General features: G+C 37.2%; 1 protein-coding gene across 1 annotated transcript in view; it reads left to right on the top strand.

Annotated features, from left to right (window-relative positions):
- The window catches only part of CCDC173 (coiled-coil domain containing 173), a 37543-nt gene extending 15977 nt beyond the window's left edge, over positions 1 to 21566 (top strand). Inside the window, exons 5-9 of the mRNA XM_032355883.1 lie at positions 3056 to 3212; positions 8494 to 8633; positions 12567 to 12759; positions 13482 to 13646; positions 20070 to 21566. Coding sequence (XP_032211774.1) covers positions 3056 to 3212; positions 8494 to 8633; positions 12567 to 12759; positions 13482 to 13646; positions 20070 to 20414 — 1000 coding nt within the window. The 3' untranslated portion in view covers positions 20415 to 21566. The remainder of the gene's footprint in view (positions 1 to 3055; positions 3213 to 8493; positions 8634 to 12566; positions 12760 to 13481; positions 13647 to 20069) is intronic.
- Positions 21567 to 21874: the final 308 nt, after the last annotated feature.

Genomic DNA, 21874 nt, shown 5'->3' with positions numbered 1-21874 from the left:
AATAGTTCTCCAGCCTCAATCAAGCCTTCAGGTATCTATTACTCCAACTAACATCTTGACTGCAACCTCTGGAGAACCACCCAGCTAAGTTACTCCCAGATTCCTGAATCTCAGAAATGGTGAGAAACAATAAATGTTTATTATTTTAATCCATTAAATTTAGGGGTTACTACTCAGCAATGGATAACTAAAACACACTATATGATTGTTGGTCCTGGGCCTGAAAGAGAGATTTCCTACATTTTTAAAACAATCTCTAAGCTGCAGACCTGGGCAGTCTATTCCATTGTTGGGCTTTCAGCAGTCTAAGAATCTGCCTGGGGCTCACAGCCCAGTGGACATAATGAGGATGGGGCAAATGAGGGACCGTATTGACACCAAAATCCCCAAACGGAGGGGTTTTGACCAAGAAGCTTAACCATAATTATTGAAAAGAAATTTAGGGGCACCTGGGTGGCTCAGTGGGTTAAGCCTCTGCCTTCAGCTCGGGTCATGATCTCAGGGTCCTGGGATCGAGCCCCATATCGGACTCTCTGCTCAGCAGGGAGTCTGCTTCCCCCTCTCTCTCTGCCTGCTGCTCTGCCTACTTGTGATCTCTCTCTCTCTCTCTGTGTCAAATAAATAAATAAAAATCTTTAAAAAAGAAAAGAAAAGAAATTTAATAATATCTATAGATACTGCATATAATTCTATTTCCTTCTATTGATAGGTAAGCCTTTCTCTGGGAAGAAGCCAATAGACCTTGCTTAAGAATAACTCAGTTACTATTTATCTATCTCATCAGCTTTTCAGAAGAAGGAAAAATCATCATAGGATAGTTTGCATCACTTTCACCGGATCAGATCATCCAGAGAAAAAGCAGAGAGATGAGGGCTTAAGTGATCATCATCCATTCCTAATGATTAGAAACCCATCTTAAATCTAAGAACTTCCACATTTTTAACTCTTGTTCAGACCACTCCTTTGAGTCCCAGCTTTACATATCCAACTGCCTTTAAGACATCTCCATTTGTAAGTCTCAAAGATGTAAAAAGTCTTAAATGTCTAATATGAAATAAAATTTTGATTCTCCATCCTCACAGTGGACTTTCTAAAAGTTGTATCTTTATACACTCAGTTGTTCAAATCAGAAACCTAGGAATACACCTCAGTTCTTCATGTGCCTTTATTTTCGCACCAAATCTATCAGCAACTGATACTGAATTTTTTTCTCCAAAATGAATCTTAAAATTACTGCTGTCATCTTAGTCCAGACACCCTCATGTCCCATGGATTACTGCCTCAACTCCTTAACTGGCCTCCTATTCTCTCTTCCTAAGTACTTTTCCTTTCATCATCCAGAGAGATTTTATTAAAATAAAAATTGGTCATATTATTCTCCCACAAAACTTTTTGGTGGTTTTCTGTTCATTTAAAAGAAAATGGAAATGACAATCTCCTGCAAAGCCTTGTATGATCTGGCCTCATCTTCTCAACCTCCTTTCCTACCACTCATTCCCTTCACTTATTCTACTTTTTTTTTTTTTAAGATTTTATTTATGTATTTGACAGGTAGAGATCACAAGTAGGCAGAGAGAGAGAAAGAGAGAGAGAGAGAAGGTGGAAGCAGGCTCCCTGCTGAGCAGAGCTCCTGATGCGGGGCTCGATCCCAGAACCCTGGGATCATGACCTGAGCGGAAAGCAGAGGCTTTAACGCACTGAGCCACCCAGGTGCCCCACTTATTCTACTTCTATCATACCGATCTCCAAGCCTTTGAGCACCTGTCAAACCTTTGCTTGCCTCAGGGCTTTCTCACAGGTTTTTCCCTCTGTGCGGAATTTTGCTCTCCCATTCTTCATCAGTGGGTATCTCACCAGCTCAAAGAATCTTCTTTGCGTCTAATAATTCTAACAAACTAAATAGACAATAAAAAATTTTTGAAAATCTAGTATTTTTAGGGCAATCATAAACCTGGTTTAGCTGTAAACTGCAGTGACTTTTATCTTAGCTCCTCCCACAGACAGTGACTGTGGCTCTAAAGCTGTTTACTCTGTACAGATGCATCAGCTGGGAATCTCCTGTCCTGCATTGGCTTCATAATACCAAAGTGAACTTACTGGCTCACTTTACTGTGTAGTTCTCCATGGCACAGGGAAAAGGAATTTTCCCCTCTGAAGCTTGAGTGATGAGTCTCCAAGAAAACATTCTTTTGGATTGGATGCATATGAAAGAAAGGTTTATTCCCCAGTCTTTTCATCTAAGTTTGTTGTTGAGCTACCCTGTGTCTATCTGTTCAGGAAGAAAAAAAATTAGAGACAGCAGCAGATAGAGAATGGCAGTGGAGCAACCTGCACACTCGATTGGCTGACAAGGATGCATGGGCCAGTAGGCATCTCAGGCTGAGCTGACTTGCCAGTATGCAGAGGATTGATCGCAAGATGAGACACTCAGAGTTTGCAATAAAGTACTGATGGTGGAAGCTCATGGTAGTGATGGTGATGGGGCTGGGAAGGTGTGCTGAAGACGTAGAGCTGGAGCTACATCTCCCAGAACACAGCCCTGCAGTAAGGAGGGTGCTCAGGGATCTCTGAAGCACTCACTCATAAGCCCTGTGTGGCTTACCATGCAGAAGGCGTCAATAGCTAGTGAATGCTGGCTAGAGAAAGAATGACAGCCAAAGTGGCTAGCCCATTTCCTAAGAGGCTAGAACTGTAGTGCTGAAGTTGAGAAACACTAGGGATTAAGGACTTTTCTGTATAATGTCACCATTCCACTATAATGTCCTTCAGTTAGCTAGTTCTTTCTAAAGGAAAGTAATGTTTGAATCTAGCATAGGATTTAATTTTGGTCAGGAATGAGACAAATGTTGGGGAAATGAAAATATTGACAATTCTGGGCTAACCAAAATTAGATTTGCTTTAATAACTGCTTTTTATATATCTGTTCTTGTCCCCAAAGAAATTCATAAGTTTCCCCACAGCTTCAAATCATCCCAGGTTAGAATCTAATTCATTTCTTTAAAATATGACTTATTTTTCTGCCTTGCTCTCAATTTTAGTTATGTTTTTACTTTAGAATCAAGGAACATAAAGAGGAAGAAGAAAGAAGGAGAAAACACGAAGAAAGGGATGCTAAAGAAATAAAGCGACAGAATGCATTATATGAAATAGAAATGAGGAAAAAACTAGAAAAGAAAAAAGAAGAGAGAAATGAAAACAGAAAACTGTTTTTTGTAAGTAAAAAATACAGCATTTCTTCAAAAAATGTTTAGAGTCCAGCTCATGACTTTTAATATATTTTTTATAAAAAATTGTGGAGTAGAAAAGAAGTTGTCATTAAGTTGGGTTTCTAAGTATACTTTGAGGGAGCTGTATTTGCTATGGATTTATGTGGACGTGCTCTCATGCATGAACAAGAAAGAAAAGAATGAGACTTTTTTCCAAGTGAATACATTTTCTTGTCTTTTTTAAAAGAGATTTTACTTACTTATTTGAGAAAGAGATCACAAGCAGGGTGAGGGGCAGAGGGAGAAGCAGCCTCCCCACTAAGCAGGGAAATCATGCAGAGCTCAGTCCCAAGGCTCCAGGATCATGACTTGAACTGAAGGTAGATGCTTCACCACCTGAACCACCCAGGCACCCCACATCTTCTTGTCCTTTAAATGAAAGTTGTGAGGAATGAATGGGGTAATATGTGTCCCGTGTCTGTGTCACTGTTAGAAGTACTCAGTAAATGTAGTAGTTGTTTTGTGCCTATTGCGACTCACTTTATTTTGTGATTTTTTTACGTTCTTTTCTCTAAAATTAGTTTTTACTCTTAACTAATAGATACACAGAATTAAAACATGAAACACCACCAAAAAGCTTAAAATAAGAGTAGCAGTTCTTTGCTTTACCCCTTCTGCTTCATGGAGACAACCACTTCCAGGTTCTTTTAGTTGTTTGTTCTGATATGAAATTATATTCTAAATAATCTATATATTTAAAAAATATATATCTAGTTCTAAAGATATGCATCTTGATTTATCAATTTTAGACATTTTCTGTCTGGCCTTGTAGTTGAGGATTTACCTCTTTCTAATGCTGTCCCTTTCCCATTCTCCCCTTCCCCTGAAATAATTATGTCACAATTTTAGCTAAATCATTATTATTATAAAATATTGTTCTCTGAGGAGCCAACTAATATACCATGATTATATTTCCTTGTTTGCAAAAATGTTTTTCCAAGATTAAAATGATTATGTATTTGCTTTGATGACTGTATACCTCAGTTTTTTTCCATATATTCTTTAAGTTCTGTCAAATGTATGTTGATATGTTCAGTTTTTTTCCATATGTTCTTTAAGTTCTGTCAAATGTATGTTGATATTAGTGTTCAAATATTCATCTAAGTAATATTAAATTATCTCTGTTCTTGATTTTCTTAGAGTTCCCTCATGCAAGTCCTCTGCCCTTCTCTAGGCCACCTGCCCAGCGATCATTCTGACTTCCCTGAGTCCCTTTCCTGGGCTTCAGTTCCCATTTCCTCAATTCCATGCCCTCCTTTTTCTTAGCTTACTTTTTTATCTTACTGAAATACATCTTTGGGTAACTTCCTAAGAAAGGATATACAGGTCAATTTTTAAAATTCTCATCTGAAAAGGTTATCATTTAAAGCCATATTTGCTTTATTGTTTGACTGGACATAGAATTCTGGTTCAGAATTCAGAATTTTGTATTCATGGTTTCATGATCATCTGACTTCCAGTATTGCTATTTAGAAGTATGATGACATTTTATATGGCATTTTGTATTTTATTTTTCTCTCTCTCTTTCTAAAAGATTTCCGGGTCATTTTTACTTCACAGTGAAATACTTTGATGTAGTTCTTTTTTATTATTTTGCTGAGCTCTCAGTTGATGCTTTCAATCTGAAAACATATATTCCTTTCATCCTGGAAACTCTTTTTTTTTTATTGTTTTTATTTTTTTTCCTTTTTTAAAAAAAATTTATTTATTTTCAGCATAACAGTATCATTATTTTTTCACCAAACCCAGTGCTCCATGCAATCCGTGCCCTCTCTAATACCCACCACCTGGTACCCCGACCTCCCACCCCCCCGCCACTTCAAACCCCTCAGATTGTTTTTCAGAGTCCATAGTCTCTCATGATTCACCTCCCCTTCCAATTTACCCCAACCCCCTTCTCTCTAACTCCCCATGTCCTCCATGCTTTTTGTTATGCTCCACAAATAAGTGAAACCATATGATAACTGACTCTCTCTGCTTGACTTATTTCACTCAGCATAATCTCTTCCAGTCCCGTCCATGTTGTAACAAAAGTTGGGTATTCGTCCTTTCTGATGGAGGCATAATACTCCATAGTGTATATGGACCACATCTTCCTTATCCATTCATCCGTTGAAGGGCATCTTGGTTCTTTCCATAGTTTGACTACCGTGGCCTTTGCCGCTATAAACATTGGGGTACAGATGGCCCTTCTTTTCACGACATCTGTATCTTTGGGGTAAATACCCAGGAGTGCAATGGCAGGGTCATAGGGAAGTTCTATTTTTAATTTCTTGAGGAATCTCCACACTGTTCTCCAAAGTGGCTACACCAACTTGCATTCCCACCAACAGTGTAAGAGGGTTCCCCTTCCTCCACATCCTCTTCATCCTGGAATTTATTTTATTTTATTTTATTTCTTGTATAATCTTCCATTTTGTCTCTTCTGTTCTAGAACCCTTCTGATATACATTGCACTTTCTGAATTGATGTTGTAATTAAAAAAAAAAAAACAGTTTTCTAACTTTTTTAGTTAGGGGAAGTCTCAAAAGTAATAGTCCCTTAAATTTTAAAGTGCAGAGGTAGTCATTCCAAGGCTGATATGGCAACTCCAGAATCAACAGGGACTGAAACAACTTCTCTCCCTCTCTCCCTCTCTCCCTCTCTCTCTCTCTCTCTTTTTTTTTTTTTTGCTTTGCTATTCTTGAAACCTAGATGGCTTCTGTCATCACAGTTGCCCCATGGCCCTGAATGGCTGCAGGAGCTCTTGCTCTCATATCCACATTCCAGGCAGCAAGAAGGAAGAGAAGATGGGACAAAAAAGAATGCCCAACCATCTATTCTCCTTTTAAGGAACATTTCCAGAAGTCATTAATGATTTCTACTAAATCTCATTGGTCATAATTAGTCATACTTAGCTGAAGAGAAAGCTTGGAAATACAGTCTTTTTAGACTAGCATGTTGCCACTCTGAACAAAATCTGGGTCCTGCTTCTAATGCAGAAAAAAAAATAAGCTTAGGTAGACAATTAATTATTCCTGCCATTTTTGGTTTTCGTTTGAGAGTTATTCCCAAATTTGTCTTTTAAGCTTTCTATTGAATTTTAAATTTAGTTACCAAGCGGCACCTGGGTAGCTTAGCCAGTTAAGTAAGGATCCAGCTCTTGATTTTTTTTTTTTCCCCCCAGCTCTGGATTTCAGTTCAGGTCATGATCTCAGGGTCGTGGAATTAAGCCCCAAGTTGGGCTCCATGCTCAGCTCAGTTTGTTTGAGATTCTCTCTCTCCCTTTCCCTCTGCTCCTCCTTCTTGCTCGCTCTCTCTCTCTCAAATAAATAAATCTTTAACAAAATAAAATAAGCTACCAATTAGCTACTAAAGTTTTAATTTCTAAAAGAGTTTTACCTGTAATGCTATTGTTCTTTTTGCATAAAATCTTATTCTTATTCCATGGGTGCAGTATTTTTATCACTTTGGAAATAGACACTTTGGAATGGGACAGACTTTTAAATGCCAATGCTACCACTTTGGAATGGGACAGACTTTTAAATGCCAATGCTACCACTAAGTAACTATGTAACCTTGAGCTGAGGCTTTCAACTTTTAAAAATGAGAATTAACTTTGTGTTAATTAACTCTATTCTTTACTATTTTTAAAAAATCTGTATGAATGTTATAATAAACTTAGAAAAAAAGAGCAAAATATAACTTTTAAGAAATCATTTAGAACAACCACCTTTAACAGTTTGATATTGTTATTAGCTTCTCATGTTGACTAATGCTTCTCCTAACCAGATTATGGGCTTTTAAAAGTAATAGCCATAAGATAGGAGAGTACTTAAGAATGGTAAGCATAATAGACCCTGGGTTAAAAATATATTGGAAGATTAAATGTTGCATCTTTCACTTCAATTGGTTTCTACTTAGAGTAACTAAATACACTAACATATCTATATATCCAGGCTATTGTGTTCAAAGTCATCTATTTTTGTGATATCTAATTCAGGCTGGAGTGGTAGAATATATGCTGATATGAACAGATTTATATTTTTTGTTTTGAAACATAATGACCTATATTAAAATGTTTTGTTAGAATATATATCTGTATCTTGTGTATGTGGGAAAAGAAGGTCTGGAGAAGAAACTAGTTTCACAGTGATCATGTCTGGTGGGGGAATTAGTAATATAGGGAGTTAGTGGATGGGGAAAGAAAGACACTTTATACTGTGTATCTATTAAATACTTTTAATTTGTGTACCATATAACTATATTAACTATTTAAACATTAAATGAAAATATTTAATGTATATTTCTGATTATAAAGTTTTTTAAAGATTTATTTTTTTTAAGATTTTATTTATTTATGAGAGAGAGAGAACAAGTGAGGGGAGGGGCCAAGGGAGAAGCACACTCCCTGCTGAGCAGGGAGCCTGACATGGGCTTGATCCTAGGACCCTGAGATCCTGAGTTGAGCCAAAGGCAGATGGTTAACTGACTGAGTCATCCATTCACCCGTTATTCAATTATTTGATAGAGAGAGTGAAAACAAGGGTTGGGGGAGGCAAAGGGAGAGGAAGAGAATTTCAGGCAGACTCCTCTCTGAGTATAGAGCCCAATGTGAGGCTCGATCTCACAAGCCTGAGATCATGACCCCAGCCGACGAAACCAAGAGTTGGCTGCCTAACCGACTGAGGCACCGAGCCTCCCCTAGAATTATTTTTAATTTTATTTATTTTTTATTTAATTACATATTTTAAAGAAATGAGATATTTGAAAGGAAATACAGAAAATCATTAAGACAAAATGTCACATATATAATCTCATACCCCAGAGATTAACTATTAAGATTTGATACATTTCTCATTATATCATTATAAAGTTGTATATCATTATAAACTTGTACCTTTATATGTTTGCAAAACTGAAATATGCTATGTAGTATTTTATATTCTCCTTTCACCCCACTTACTCATTATTTGTATCTTCCCATATCATTGAGAATTTATTTAACTGTTTTTTCATTATTAAAGATTTAGAGGTTGTTTCCAGTTTTTCACTCTTATAAATGACTTTGGGATAAAGTACATGGTACATAAAGCTTAATGCATATCTCTGATTCTTTCTTTGGGATAAATTTCCAAGAGAGAAGTTGAGTCAGAAGCTCTGACCATTTAATAGGTTCTTATTAGATATTCATATGTTGAAAGATATTTTTCTTTGCAATAGGATAATACATAATTTTTCCCCCAAGGAAAATATGAATGACAAAAATATCATCAAAGCTGTAGAACGGCAGCAGCAAGAGGAGGAAGATGAAAAGATTAGAAAATTTATCAAAGCTAAAAAGCGTCTTATGCAAATGGGGAAAGAAAAAGAAGCTGAAACACACAGGTAAGGTTTTAAAAGTAATTCATGTAATTAATGAAGTACTATCTGAAATTATTATAAATCAGAAGTTGTGATATATGAGAGTAATTTTTAAGAATAAGTCATTGGAGGGTCCTGGGTGGCTCAGTCGAATAAGCGTCTGCCTTCAGCTCAGGTGATCCCAGGGGACTGGGAAGACTGCTTCTCCCTCTGCCTCTCTCTCTCTCTGTCTCTGCCATTCATAAATAAATAAATAAAATCTTTTGGGATACTGGGTGGCTTGGTCTGTTAAGCGTCTGCCTTCAGCTCAGGTCATGATCCCAGGGTCACAGGATTGAGCCCCACACTGGGCTTCTTGTTCAGTGGGGAGCCTGCTTCTCCCTCTGCCTGCCACTCCCCCTGCTTGTGTGCTCTCTCTCTTTCTGACAAATAAATAAAGTCATTAAATAAAATTTTTTAAAGAGTAAGTCATTATATATAACTAGGGCATTTAGTGACATGATGGCCTCAGAGTTAGGGTTCCCTTGGACTATCAAGGACATTTCTCTGGTAGATGGTTGGAAATAGTGAAATCTCTGCAGTAGGGGAGGGATATGAGCTAGAGATGGCTTTGTGAGCCACTGGAACTGGGGATACAGGTGAGTTCACCTATGGTGAGTAGGTAAGAAATGAAGGTGGCGTAGTCCCTTGGGAAGTCCATATTTAAGGGTCAAATGGACAAAGAAGATCATGTAAAGACCAAAGAATAGTTTCCAGAAATTGGAAGAAAATCAGAGAAACAACCAAGAGAGTTTCCATAAGAAGAGAGCAGTCTCAGGGCGCCTGGGTGGCTCAGTTGGTTAAGCCTCTGCCTTTGACTCAGGTCATGATCCCAGGGTCCTGGGATTGAGCCCTGCATCGGGCTCTCTGTTTGTTGGGGAGCCTGCTTCCCTCTCACCGCCCCGTCTGCCTCTCTGCCTACTTGTGATCTCTGTCTGTCAAATAAATAAATCTTAAGAAAAAAAAGAAGAAGAAGAGAACAGTCTTTGGTGTTAGGTCAATAGAGGGATTAAATGAGATTTTAAAAAAGATTTATGTATTTATTTTAGAGAGAGAGAGTGGGAGTGGGCACAGGGAGGGAGAGTCTTAAGCAGACTGTGCACTGAGTGTGGAGCCCAACAGGGAGCTTGATCTCACAACCCTGAGATCACAACTAGAGCGGAAACCAAGAGGTGGACACTTAACTGATTGTGCTACTCAGATGCCCCTAAATGAGATTTTTTTTAATCTTTTTTTTTTTAAATTTATTTATTTGACAGATCACAAGTAGGCAGAGAGACAGGCAGAACAGAGAGCCCGATGCGGGGCTCAATCCCAGGACGCTGGGATCATGACCCGAGCCGAAGGCAGAGGCTTTAACCCACTGAACCACCCAGGCGCCCCCCTAAATGAGATTTTAAAAAGGAAATGTTCTTCAGATATGGAGGCCATTGCTTACTTTAGTGAGAAGTTTAGGATGAAGTAAGAGAGAGGAGGCCGGTTGCAGTACCTTGTGTTTCTGTCTACATCCCACTTTTGCCTTGTGCAAAATGTTGCAATGCTTTATATCTCATGTGGAGTATTTAATTTACTAAGGCCCATAAGGCTCTCCACCATCTTAATTCCCAGGTGAACCCAGCCTCATCTCTTGGACTATCGTGTACTATTATTCTCTCCTTCTTTGCCTCCTCATCACTCACACTGGACTTCTCCGATATCTTCTCTGGGGAATTCTGACCTCCCTAAACTCTTTCAAAAGAATCATTATTCAGATGTCACCTTCTCAATGAGGCCTTCCCTGACCACCTTAATTAAAACTACCCCACATTGTTTATCTGTGCTGGGCGCTCTCCCCCTTCCTCTCCCTGCGGCCACCTCCCCCGGCCCTCTTGTGCTGCGCTATCTCTCCTACGCAAGACTGTCCCGGCCCTGATATGGCTCGTGGACAGCAGAAGATTCAGTCTTACCCCACATTGTTCATCTGTTTAATTGTTCACTTTTTCCTCATTCCAATTATTTACTTTGTTAACTATCCCTCTACCCCAGCTGTAATGAAAATTCTAGAGCAGAGATTTAATGCTTTTGTTTACCGTTGTGTTCCCAGCACCTGGAATAGTTTCTGGAACATGGTAGGCAATCACTAAAAGTGTTTAGAGGGCACCTGGGTGGCTCAGTGGGTTAAAGCCTCTGCCTTCGGCTCAGGTCATGATCCTGGGGTCCTGGAATTGAGCTTCACATGAGGCTCTCTGCTCAGCAGGGAGCCTGTCCCCCCCCCACCCCCACCCCCCAACCCTGCCTGCCTCTCTGCCTACTTGTGATCTCTCTCTCTGTCAAATAAATAAATGAAATCTTTTTAAAAAAATAAATAAAAGTGTTTAGAATATTGTTGTTGAAAGTCTAGATGCAGTATCACCTTTCTCATGAAGCCTTCCTTTTTTCTCATCTGCCTGTGTCACTTTCTAGCTTTCTCATGGTGTGAATCACCTTTGCTATGTATTGTTATTTGCATAAATGTCTTTTCTCCATTTTAGACTATAATTTCCTTGGGATATGCACTGTGTCCTTTCTTCTCACTTCTCCTTCATAGCTTTGCAAATTCACTCAATACATTAGTGATTCTGTCACATCTAAATTAAAAAGTATTTTTCACCCAATCCCATATGAAAACGCCCCTATTCCTTTAGCAAATACCTAGTTATTGTTAATGACATGCCTGTCACCATTCTCAGCTCTGAACTAGAGAGAGGACTTACCCATTCTCTGACCTCATGAATCGCATAGTGTAAAAGGACAGTTATCTATCTTCATATAAATAGATGAAGTCGGGGCACCTGGGTGGCTCAGTGGGTTCAAGCCTCTGCCTTCGGCTCGGGTCATGATCTCAGGATCCTGGGATTCAGCCCCATGTCGGGCTCTCTGCTCAGCAGGGAGCCTGCTTCCTTCTCTCTCTCTCTGCCTGCCTCTCTGCCTAATTGTGATCTCTGTCAAATAAATAAATAAAATCTTAAAAAAAAATAGATGAAGTCAGGGGGCATCTGGTGGCTCAGTTATTAAGCGGCTGCCTTTGGCTCGGGTCGTGATCCCAGGGTCCTAGGATCAAGCCCCACATCAGGCTCCCCTGTGGCAGGAAGCCTGCTTCTCCCTCTCCCACTCACTCTGCTTGTGTTCCCTCTCTTGCTGTATGTGTCTCTCTCTCTCTCTCTCTGTCAAATAAATAAATAAATAAATAAATACTAGATGAAGTCAGTAAAGTGCTATGAATAAATTATAAACAGACTATATAGTAAGAGGATGGATTTATTAAGGTTTTGACAACTTTTACTAGATATTTTTGACGTTTCATTTAAAGAAAGGCCTTTATTTTATAACCTAAGCCTCCAACGTTAGAGGGAACAGGGTGTCTGATTAAGTATTTTGAGAATTTTTCATTGTGAGAATTTTAATACTTTATTTCCTATACACACACACACACACACATACATGCACACAACATGTACTTACAAAAGATATATGTATTAGTCCCTTTAGATTTTTAAAATATACTTCATTCTAAAAATAAAGTATTAAAAATAGTCTTCACTTAAAATAATCAGTACATAGGGGCGTCTGGGTGGCTCAGTGGGTTAAGCCGCTGCCTTCGGCTCAGGTCATGATCTCAGGGTCCTGGGATCGAGTCCCGCATCGGGCTCTCTGCTCAGCAGGGAGCCTGCTTTCTCCTCTCTCTCTCTGCCTGCCTCTCTGCCTACTTGTGATCTCTGTCTGTCAAATAAATAAATAAATAAATCTTTAAAAAAAAATAATCAGTACATATATAAGGAACAATGAGGCTCCTTTCAGTTTTGTAAAAAACTATAAAATATCTGATTTCTAATGAAATTATTTTGGCTCATAACAAATCTATTCATGAAGATTTAACAAATAATGGTTATTTTGTTATAGGCTAATGGAAGAAAGGAGAGAAAGAATAAATAACTTTCTGAGTGAACTAATGAAAGAGAAACTCGACAATGAAGATCTGATTATTGCTAGAGATACTGCAGAAGCTGAGGCTGAATGGGAAAAAAGAGAAAAAGAAAAATATGAAAAAAACAAAGCAGAATTAAAAGCAATTGCAGAATATAGAGCTGTTGTGGTAAGCAATTCAATTATGACAAATAAAACTTTTAAAAAAAATTAAGTCCTGTCCTTGCTTTGGCAGCACTTATACTAAAAAATTAAGTCCTTTCCACTGTAGTTTCCACTTCTTCAGCCTCTCTGACAAAAAACTGGCAAAGATTTGAAAAATAATGTATGAGTTATCTTCCTATATTCTTGAAGTCAGGCCATGTTTAATTTTTAATGGAAGCTCACATAATAATCAATTATAAATAAGATATTCATAGACACAAAATAATAATCTCTTTTGTTTCAGAACCATCTGAAATGCAAACATTGTTATTCACTTAATATACATTTGAGTGTTTTTCAGACTAATGAAATACCCTATTGCATTTCTGTATTTTTTAATCCTTCAGATAATCCTTATGTCCTACATAATTGACTGTTGTAATATTTAATTTAGTTTATAAACAATTATAGCAATTAATTTTTTACCTACAAATATTCCTCTACCTTGGGAAGATCTTGCTATTCTGTTCCTGTATTTTATTTTTTAAACCAGGATCATTCAAGTTTTCATTGTGTGTTTTACTGTTATTTGAGAAACAGAACAAAACCAAAGTAAACCAACCATGTAGGAATCAGCCCAGATTCATATAACTTTTGCCCTTTCATTGCTCCTGGCTTTCTGCTTGGAGCTTCCCACTGGTTGATTTTTAAAAAAAATGTTTTTTCTCTTTGCCTTTTAACATCTAGATGAAAAATAAAGAGGAAGAAGAAAAACAGAGGAAACTAGATGCTAAAGAACAATTGCTGGCTATCATGAAAGCAGATCAGATTTTCCAAGAGCATGAAAAGGAGAAAAAACGCAAAGCTGATAAAGAACGTCAAGAACTTCGAGATGCCCATATTCAGCAAATGGTAATTATTCTTAAATGTTTATACTTATTTTAACAATAAATATATAATGTAGAATTCATGCTAGTTTTCTGTTTCCCAGGTGGTTTCATCTGTCAAATAAGATCAAATGACCATTATGGTTATGACACAATAAAATATATAAAAAATGTGGAGTTAATTTCTCTTTTTATCTGTATTGAAGTTCCCATAGTAGGTATATATCCTTTGCACAGATATTTTTCCTTCTATTACTGTACATACTAAAGAAAATGCAAATTCATATGGCAGACCATGATGCTTATCTTCTGTTTTACTTTTTCTTCCCTCTTTATAATGATAGCCCAGAGATTATGCTGTTTGGGAGCTCATAGGTTTCAGAGTTGTGGTGCTAGGGGGTACCAGAAATTTTAGATAACACAAGGAGGACGTGGCATTTCATCATTTATGACTTAAAACTGTTTTCCAAGACGGCTATACCATTTTCCATTCCTACCAGCAACATATGCGAGGACCAATTGTTCCACACCCTCATCAACACTTGTTTTTGTTATCCTAAATGATTTCTAGTGCAGTGATATGTCTTGGTGTTGTTTTGCATTTCCCTAAAGAATAAAGATTTTGAACATATGATCATGTCCTTTATAGACATTTGTGTGCCTTCTTTTATGAAGTGTGTATTAAAATCTTTTGCCAATTATTCAATTGGGTTGTTTGTGGAGTTTTTAAAATAAATTATTTATTTGAGAGAGAATGCACAAGCATGGGGCAACAGCAGATTCCATCCCAGAACCCTCGGATCATGACCTGAGCCAAAGGCAACTGAACCCCAAGCACTCCTGGGATGTTCCCTTATTATTGTTTTAATGTTTTTTTAAAATGTGGTAGAATATATATAACATAAAATTTGCCATTTTAACCATTTTTCAGTGTACCAGTTCAAGGCCATTTAGTGCATTTACTGTCACCACTGTCCATCTCCATAACTTTTTCATCATCCTACACTGAAATTCTGTACCTTTTCATTCCCTCTTTCCACCAGTCCCTGGTGACCACTATTCTACTTTCTGTCCTGGTAAATTTGAATATTCCAGGTACCTCATATTAGTGGGATCATATCTGCCCTTTTGTATCTGTATTATTTTACTTAGCATAATATCTTCAAGACCCATCCATGTTTTAGCATGTGTCAGAATTTCCTTTTTTTATTAAGGCTGATAATATCCTATTGTACATACAGACCTTATTTTATTTATACATCCATCCATCAGTAGACATTTGGGTTGTTTCCGTCTTTTGGCTATTGTGAATAATCCTTCTGTGGATAGGGTATTCACCTATCTGTTGAGTCCTGCTTTCAATTCTTTTTTTTTTTTTTTAAAGATTTATTTATTTGACAGAGAGAGAGCACAAGTAGGCAGAGTGGCAGGCAGAGGGAGGAGGAGAAGCAGGCTCTCTGTGGAGCAGGGAGTCCGATGCGGGACTCGATCCCAGGACCCTGGGATCATGACCTGAGCCAAAGGCAGCTGCTTAACCGACTGAGCCATGCAGGTGTCTGAGTCCTGCTTTCAATTCTTTTGTCTATATATACAGAAATAGAATTGCCAGATCATATGGTAATCCTAGGTGTAACTTTTTTAAGAACCACTGTTCTATTTCCTTTTTTTTTTTTTAAGATTTTATTTATTTTGAGAGAAAGAAAGAGAGTGTGCAAGCAGGGGGAGTGGCAGAGGGAGAGAGTGAATCCCAGACTCCATGCTGGATTTGGAGCCCTACCCAGGGCTCAGTCTCACAGCTCTGAGATCATGACCTGGGCTGAAATCAAGAGTCAGACAGGTGCTGACTGAGCCACCCAGGTGCCTCTTGAATGACTATATTGTTTTCTATAAAGCTATACCACTTAACATTCCCACCAGCAATATTCAAGGGCTTTAATTTCTCTGAATACTCAACGTTCGTTGTGGTCTGGGTTTGTTATTGATGGTTTTGTTGTTTATGATAGCTATCATAATAGGTTTGAAGTGGATTTCACTTGTGGTTTTCATGTGCATTTCCCTAATGATGAGTGGAGAGGTATTGAGCATCTTCTTCTGTTTATTAGCCATTTTAGTTCAGCCTGAAGACTTCCTGTAGCCATGTTTTATAGCACAGGTGGGTTAGCAATCAATCATTTCAGTTTATGTGTTTGTGGAAATGCCTTTGTCTTCATTTCATTGGGTATGAAATTACTGGGTATCATTCTTTCCCAGCCCTTTGAGTATATTGTCCCATCATCTTCTGGCCTTCATTGTTTATCATTAGCAATCTGCTGTTAATCATATTGTTGGTCCCCTAAATGTGATGCATCATTTATCTCTTGCTGGTTTAAAAAATTCCTCTTTAGGGGCGCCTGGGTGGCTCAGTGGGTTAAGCCGCTGCCTTCGGCTCAGGTCATGATCTCAGGGTCCTGGGATCGAGTCCTGCATCGGGCTCTCTGCTCAGCAGGGAGCCTGCTTCCCTCTCTCTCTCTGCCTGCCTCTCCGTCTACTTGTGATTTCTCTCTGTCAATAAATAAATAAATAAAATCTTTAAAAAAAAATTCCTCTTTATATTTTTGGCTTTTAGTAAATTGACAGTTTGCTTGACAGTCAACCAATAATGTGGGTGGAGCTTATGTTCAGTTCATTAATGAAATGATTTTAACCCTGGCGCACAAGCGATGTGTGGGTTGAGGATGTTATTCCTAAGAACAGCAAATTCACAATTTCCCCCAGGCTTCTAAGTTTTACTAAACTCTTTGGGGTCCCTTGTGTTAATGTATAGTTTATCAATGAGACAAGGATGTCTTCAGCCCTTCTATGCTCATCTCACTTCCAGAATCTTTCCCTTCAATTTCTAGCTGCTTTTCTACTCAATCCAAATGGAATCTGCCATCATTGTCCAGCAAATCTGCAAATTTTCACCACCTGAGCTGGAGGGATAGCAATATCCCCCAGACAATCTTGCATTTCTTTTTTTTTTTAAGAAGGATTTTTTAAAGATTTTATTTATTTATTAGAGAGAGAGAAAGAGCACAGGCAGACAGAGTCGCAGGAGGAGGCAGAGGGAGAAGCAGGCTCCCCGCCGAGCAAGGAGACAGATGTGGGACTCGATCACAGGACTCTGGGATCATGACCTGAGCTGAGGGCAGCCGCTTAACCAACTGAACCACCCAGGTGTCCCCAATCTTGCATTTCTTACCTGACTTAGTAGCAGTTTTTCATGAAAAAACATTTCTCAAGTAGTTGCTTATACATGGTCATTTAACAGTGCTTTGAAATGGGAATTTCAATAATTAAATAATAAGCTTGTTTTTTATAGAGGAGAAATGGCCAACCTCTTCATGTAGCAATTGACAGAAGTAGGATCTGCCATATTATTTTTAAGCAAATCCCAGATATCATTTTATCAATGTATATTTAAGTATATATCTCTCAAACTCAGGGACTCTTTACAAATTTACATAATCACAATTCCATTATTACATCTAAACCAATTAATATTCAGTGTTTAAATTTCCTTTAAATTGCCTTGTACTTTTTTTTAGCTTGTTGGTTTTTAATTTTTTTTTTTTTTTAAAGTAGACTCTATGTGCAGTGTGGGGTTTGAACTCAAGACCCTGAGATCGAGTCACATGCTTTACAGACTAACCCAGCCAGGCACCCCTTAGTTGTTTTTAATCAGGATCAAATAAGGTTCAGATATTCTATTTGGTTGATATGTCTTTCAAGTCTCTTATCTAACGTTCCTTATCCACCCCTATCCTCTTTTAAGTTCTTAAGTTCTCTTTTTTTGTCTTTATTGTTTCTTTTACAACTTACTTGTTGAGGGTTTTTACTGGTTTACAGGGATTGTCTTTTTGAATTACTACAGCCTGCATTTTTATGGATGAACCCCTGTTGTGTCGTTTATTATGTTTCCTGCATTTCAGGTAAAATCTAGTTGAGGTCAGATTCAGGTTCAAATCTTTTGGTGAAAACTCCTCCTCTTATGTGGTGTTGTATACTTCCATCAGAAGGCACATGGAACAGCCTTTGATGATTATTGCCTCGATCTCTTAGTTCATGAGGTGGCAAGATACTATTATTCTCTCATTTTTTCTTACTCACTTGCTCAAGTCTTCAAAGAACTTTTCATGATCAACAAGTTGGTTTCCCTAAGGTAGAGTTTTTAAAGAAAAGACAGAATACTTGATCCCTTCCCTTTATTTTCCAGTATTCAAAATAATTAGCCCTCTAGCATCTTCTAAGATGCTTGTTACTTTACCCCCAGCTGTTGTAATTTTTAGGAATTTAAAATGATGTTTTAAAAGTTTCTTTATAAACCTATTTATGCTTAATGCAATAAAAATCGAGGCATCAATCATATGATCCATTATGATAATCCTTCCCTTCCCTTGTCACTTCGTTTCTGTACTTCAGATGTTTCTCCTTGCTTCCTTAATATCTTTCCACAAATTGCTATCAAACATATCCTAGTTGCTCTGTAAGTTACTAAATTATAGCATTTTACTTTTTATGAGTGGTTTTAGCTTTTTCTGATTTCTCAGTCTTTTTGAAGGTCATTTTCTTACTTTTTCAAACTCCTGGTATTTTATCACCAATTCAACAAATAGCACATAAGCATTTTTTTTTCCAGTACATAAACCTTAATTTCAAATTGTATTTGAATTAATTTGAATTTGAGTTAAATTCCAAAAAATTGCTGTTTAATACATTGTTATTGCTCTATTTACTTATAAATTTCAGTGTACAGTAGTTATCAGGTTTGGGCTCTTTTATACTAAAGTGTTGGTTACTGATTTAGGAAAATATTTTCATAAATATTAAAGATATTCATATGTAGATAAAATCACTCAATTTTTGACAAACTCAAATTCAGCATTTCTTAAAATCCTGCTAAGACAAAAAGTTGTCAATCAAACTTCATTAAAATCACCTCATATAATCAGTTAAAAGAACAATATTTTTGCAAACATAAAGAGTTTTTTAGATATAAATTGGCTTTTGGTATATCGTTTAGAGTACTTACTCCACTCAGTTCCAGATCAACCAATGTACATTGGTAAATGTCACTTGTTACAACTGCAAGTTCCTGGGAAAATAAAATGTAATTGGTTTAATTTGGTTTAGATATTCACTCATGATTTAACCTTATTTGACTGGTTTAACCAATATACATATACAATATATGTGTATATATATATATAAATATATATAGTATATATATGTATCATATATAACACTTGTGATACATATATATTGGTTTATATATATATATACAAATATATGTGTATATGTATATATAGGTTTAATTTGGTTCAGATATTCACTCCTGATTTAACCTTATTTGGCTGGTTTAACCAATATACATATATATGTATATATATGTATGTATGTGTGTATATATGTATATACATACACACACACACACACTAACCTTATTTGGCTGATTTAACCAATATGCATGGTATATTGGACTGACTCAGAATGGTGGACTTCAGTGAGTTCCTCCAGAATAGCAGATGGCGGGAAGGGCACCTATCTGGCTCAGTTGGAAGAACATGCAACTCTTCATCTCAGGATCAGGTGTTTGATCCCCACATTGTGTAGAGATTAAGAAAAAAAAGGATAGTGGATAGGTTGGAGGCAGTGATTGGTAGGTCTTCTATACTTGCCAAAGTACACATTTTTATAAATGGTAGAAATAGGATTCTTTTTTAAACATATAATGTATTATTTACCCCAGGGGTGGGTCTGTGAATCATCAGGTTTACACACTTCACAGCACTCACCATAGCACATATCCTCCCCAATGTCCATAACCCAACCACCCTCTCCCTTTCCCCCTCCTCCCAGCAACCCTCAGTTTGTTTTGTGAGATTAAGGGTCTCTTACAGTTTGTCTCCCTCCTGATCCCATCTTCTTTCATTTTAGAAACAGGATTCTAAACTCAGTTATTTTTTACCTAAAATTCATGCTTTTAACTACTTTGTTATATTGTTTGAAGATATGTTACTGCATAAGGTTATTTCATTGAGATTGATTTGTTACCATTTGAAAAAACTTGATGAATCACATAGCCTAGAAATATGAACTCCCCAAATTAAGAAAAAGGTATTATTTTGAGAACGCAGCATATAATACGTATGTGCATACAAAATGTGTCAACTTTATGTTATCAGTAAGGCTTCTTGTCAATCATAAACTTTTAGAAGTCTTTTGGAGTCAAAAGTTATACATGAATTCTTTACTGTACCAGGAGTTGGTGTCACTAACCCCCATGTTGTTTAAGGGTCACATGTAGTTTTTCAGAAATTGCTACCCATCAGTGAGTTTAGAAAATTCTACCTACAACTTCAAATGCTATGGATACTTAGAAAATTGATCTCTACCAATATGAAATTGCTTTTTTTTCTTTCCCATATAGGCACAAAATAAATTTAATGCAAAGCAAGAAAAACAAGCAGAATTAGAGTATTACAGACTTACTGAAGCTCTTGTGGCTGAAAAGGAGAAGGAATTTCAGGATTATGCCAGAGAAGTAATTGAACTTGAGTCTGAATCAACAAATAAGTATATCTATCCTCTTGTAAAAGCTGTACGGGAAGGACATGGAGGTGGCCGTGGACCAGTGTTTGTGGACAGAGGTGGATTAAGACCCAGTTATCAGACAAATGATGTCACTGGAGTCCAGCTCCCTTTTTATAACACTCAGGGATCAAAATATAGTAATTTTGAAAAGTCTAAGGGAAGGCTAGGTTTTACATGGTAGAAAAAAGTTTATTTTTGATAAACTTTTATTTTGATTGAGAAGACTAAGTTGTAGCTCATATTTATTATGAGCTACAAATAAGTGAATTTTATGCTTGTAATTTATTAATAAAGCTGCTCTTCATCAAAGTGCAATTATGTCTGTTTAATATCCTTCACTACCAAAGTTTAACAGATCCCTTTGATAATGCATATGCAAGTGTAATTTTAGCCTTTAAAAATATGTATTCAGTAGCACTAAGTAGAACTATAATATTGTACAACCATTACCGTACCTAGTTCCAGAATGTTTTATTCCTCCAAAGGGAAACCCTGTACCTAAGCAGTCACCTCCCACTTCCCTTCTCTCCAGTCTCTGGCAACCACTTTGTCTCTATGGATTTGCCTATTTTGGATATTTCATGTAATTATATGGAATCATACTGTGGCCTTTAGTGTCTGGCATTTTTTTCAGGTTTCATCCAAGTTTTACCATTATCAGTACTTTGGTCCTTTTCATAACTAAATAATATTCCATTGGAGGCATTATTCTCTTCAGCCGAAATTTATTTATCCTTCAGTACTTTTAGTTTCAAACACTACCAATATTATTACTAACAATAGGATTACAGAGTTTATGACTTGTGGCTTGTTTAGCAGAGTGTATCTCACTAGACATGTGCAAATTACTGTTTTTGAGTTACTTGAATTTTTCTACAAGTAGTTACATGAGCAATTTGATACAGGTGACTGTGCATCAATCTGACTCAAAGGTTTGAGTTGTACAATAACTAAGTTTCACACATTCCATTGGTGAATGTGTTTAAGAGTGAAATACAGGTTATTTTCCTTTTTCACAGGGCTACAAAACTGTTTGGTAGTTCTTTTGGCCTACGGTTGCCACCATATTAAAAATTACCCGGGTACAAAGGCTCAATGAACTAATAAACTCGGAACCTCTGCCATGTATCTTTTTCTTTAAATTGTTATAGAAAGTACTATACATTTCTAGTTTTGGATAAAGCTAGTTTCACATTACAAAACAGGAAACATGTTTCTACAAAATGGCTATCTCATAAATGTTTTATAAGCAACCTAATCTGAGTGAAGAACATAAAACATTACTAGTTTTCTTCCCTTATGTTAAGTTTCATTGTATTACTTTTTTAAAGATTTTATTTGACACAGAGAGATTACAAGTAGGCAGAGAAGCAAGGCTCCCTGCTGAGCAGAGCTTCCCGACTCAGGGCTCGATTCCATCGATTCCAGGACCCCGAAACCATGACATGAGCTAAGGGCAGAGGCTTAATCCCGGGCAGAGGCTTAACCCCTGCACTTGGGCTGGTTTTTCTACGAGAGTTAAGCACATTAAAAACAAAAGAGCTGGGAAGTTGCTTAGTTGTTAAGTGTCTGCCTTTGGCTCAGGTCATGATCCCGGAGTCCTAGGATGGAGCCAGGCACTGGGCTCCCTGCTCCGTGGGA

This window comes from Mustela erminea, chromosome 8 (genome assembly GCF_009829155.1).
Source record: "Mustela erminea isolate mMusErm1 chromosome 8, mMusErm1.Pri, whole genome shotgun sequence".
Classification (NCBI taxonomy): domain Eukaryota; kingdom Metazoa; phylum Chordata; class Mammalia; order Carnivora; family Mustelidae; genus Mustela; species Mustela erminea.
Note: the sequence above shows the minus strand (reverse complement) of the source record. Positions and strands in the feature narration are given on the sequence as shown.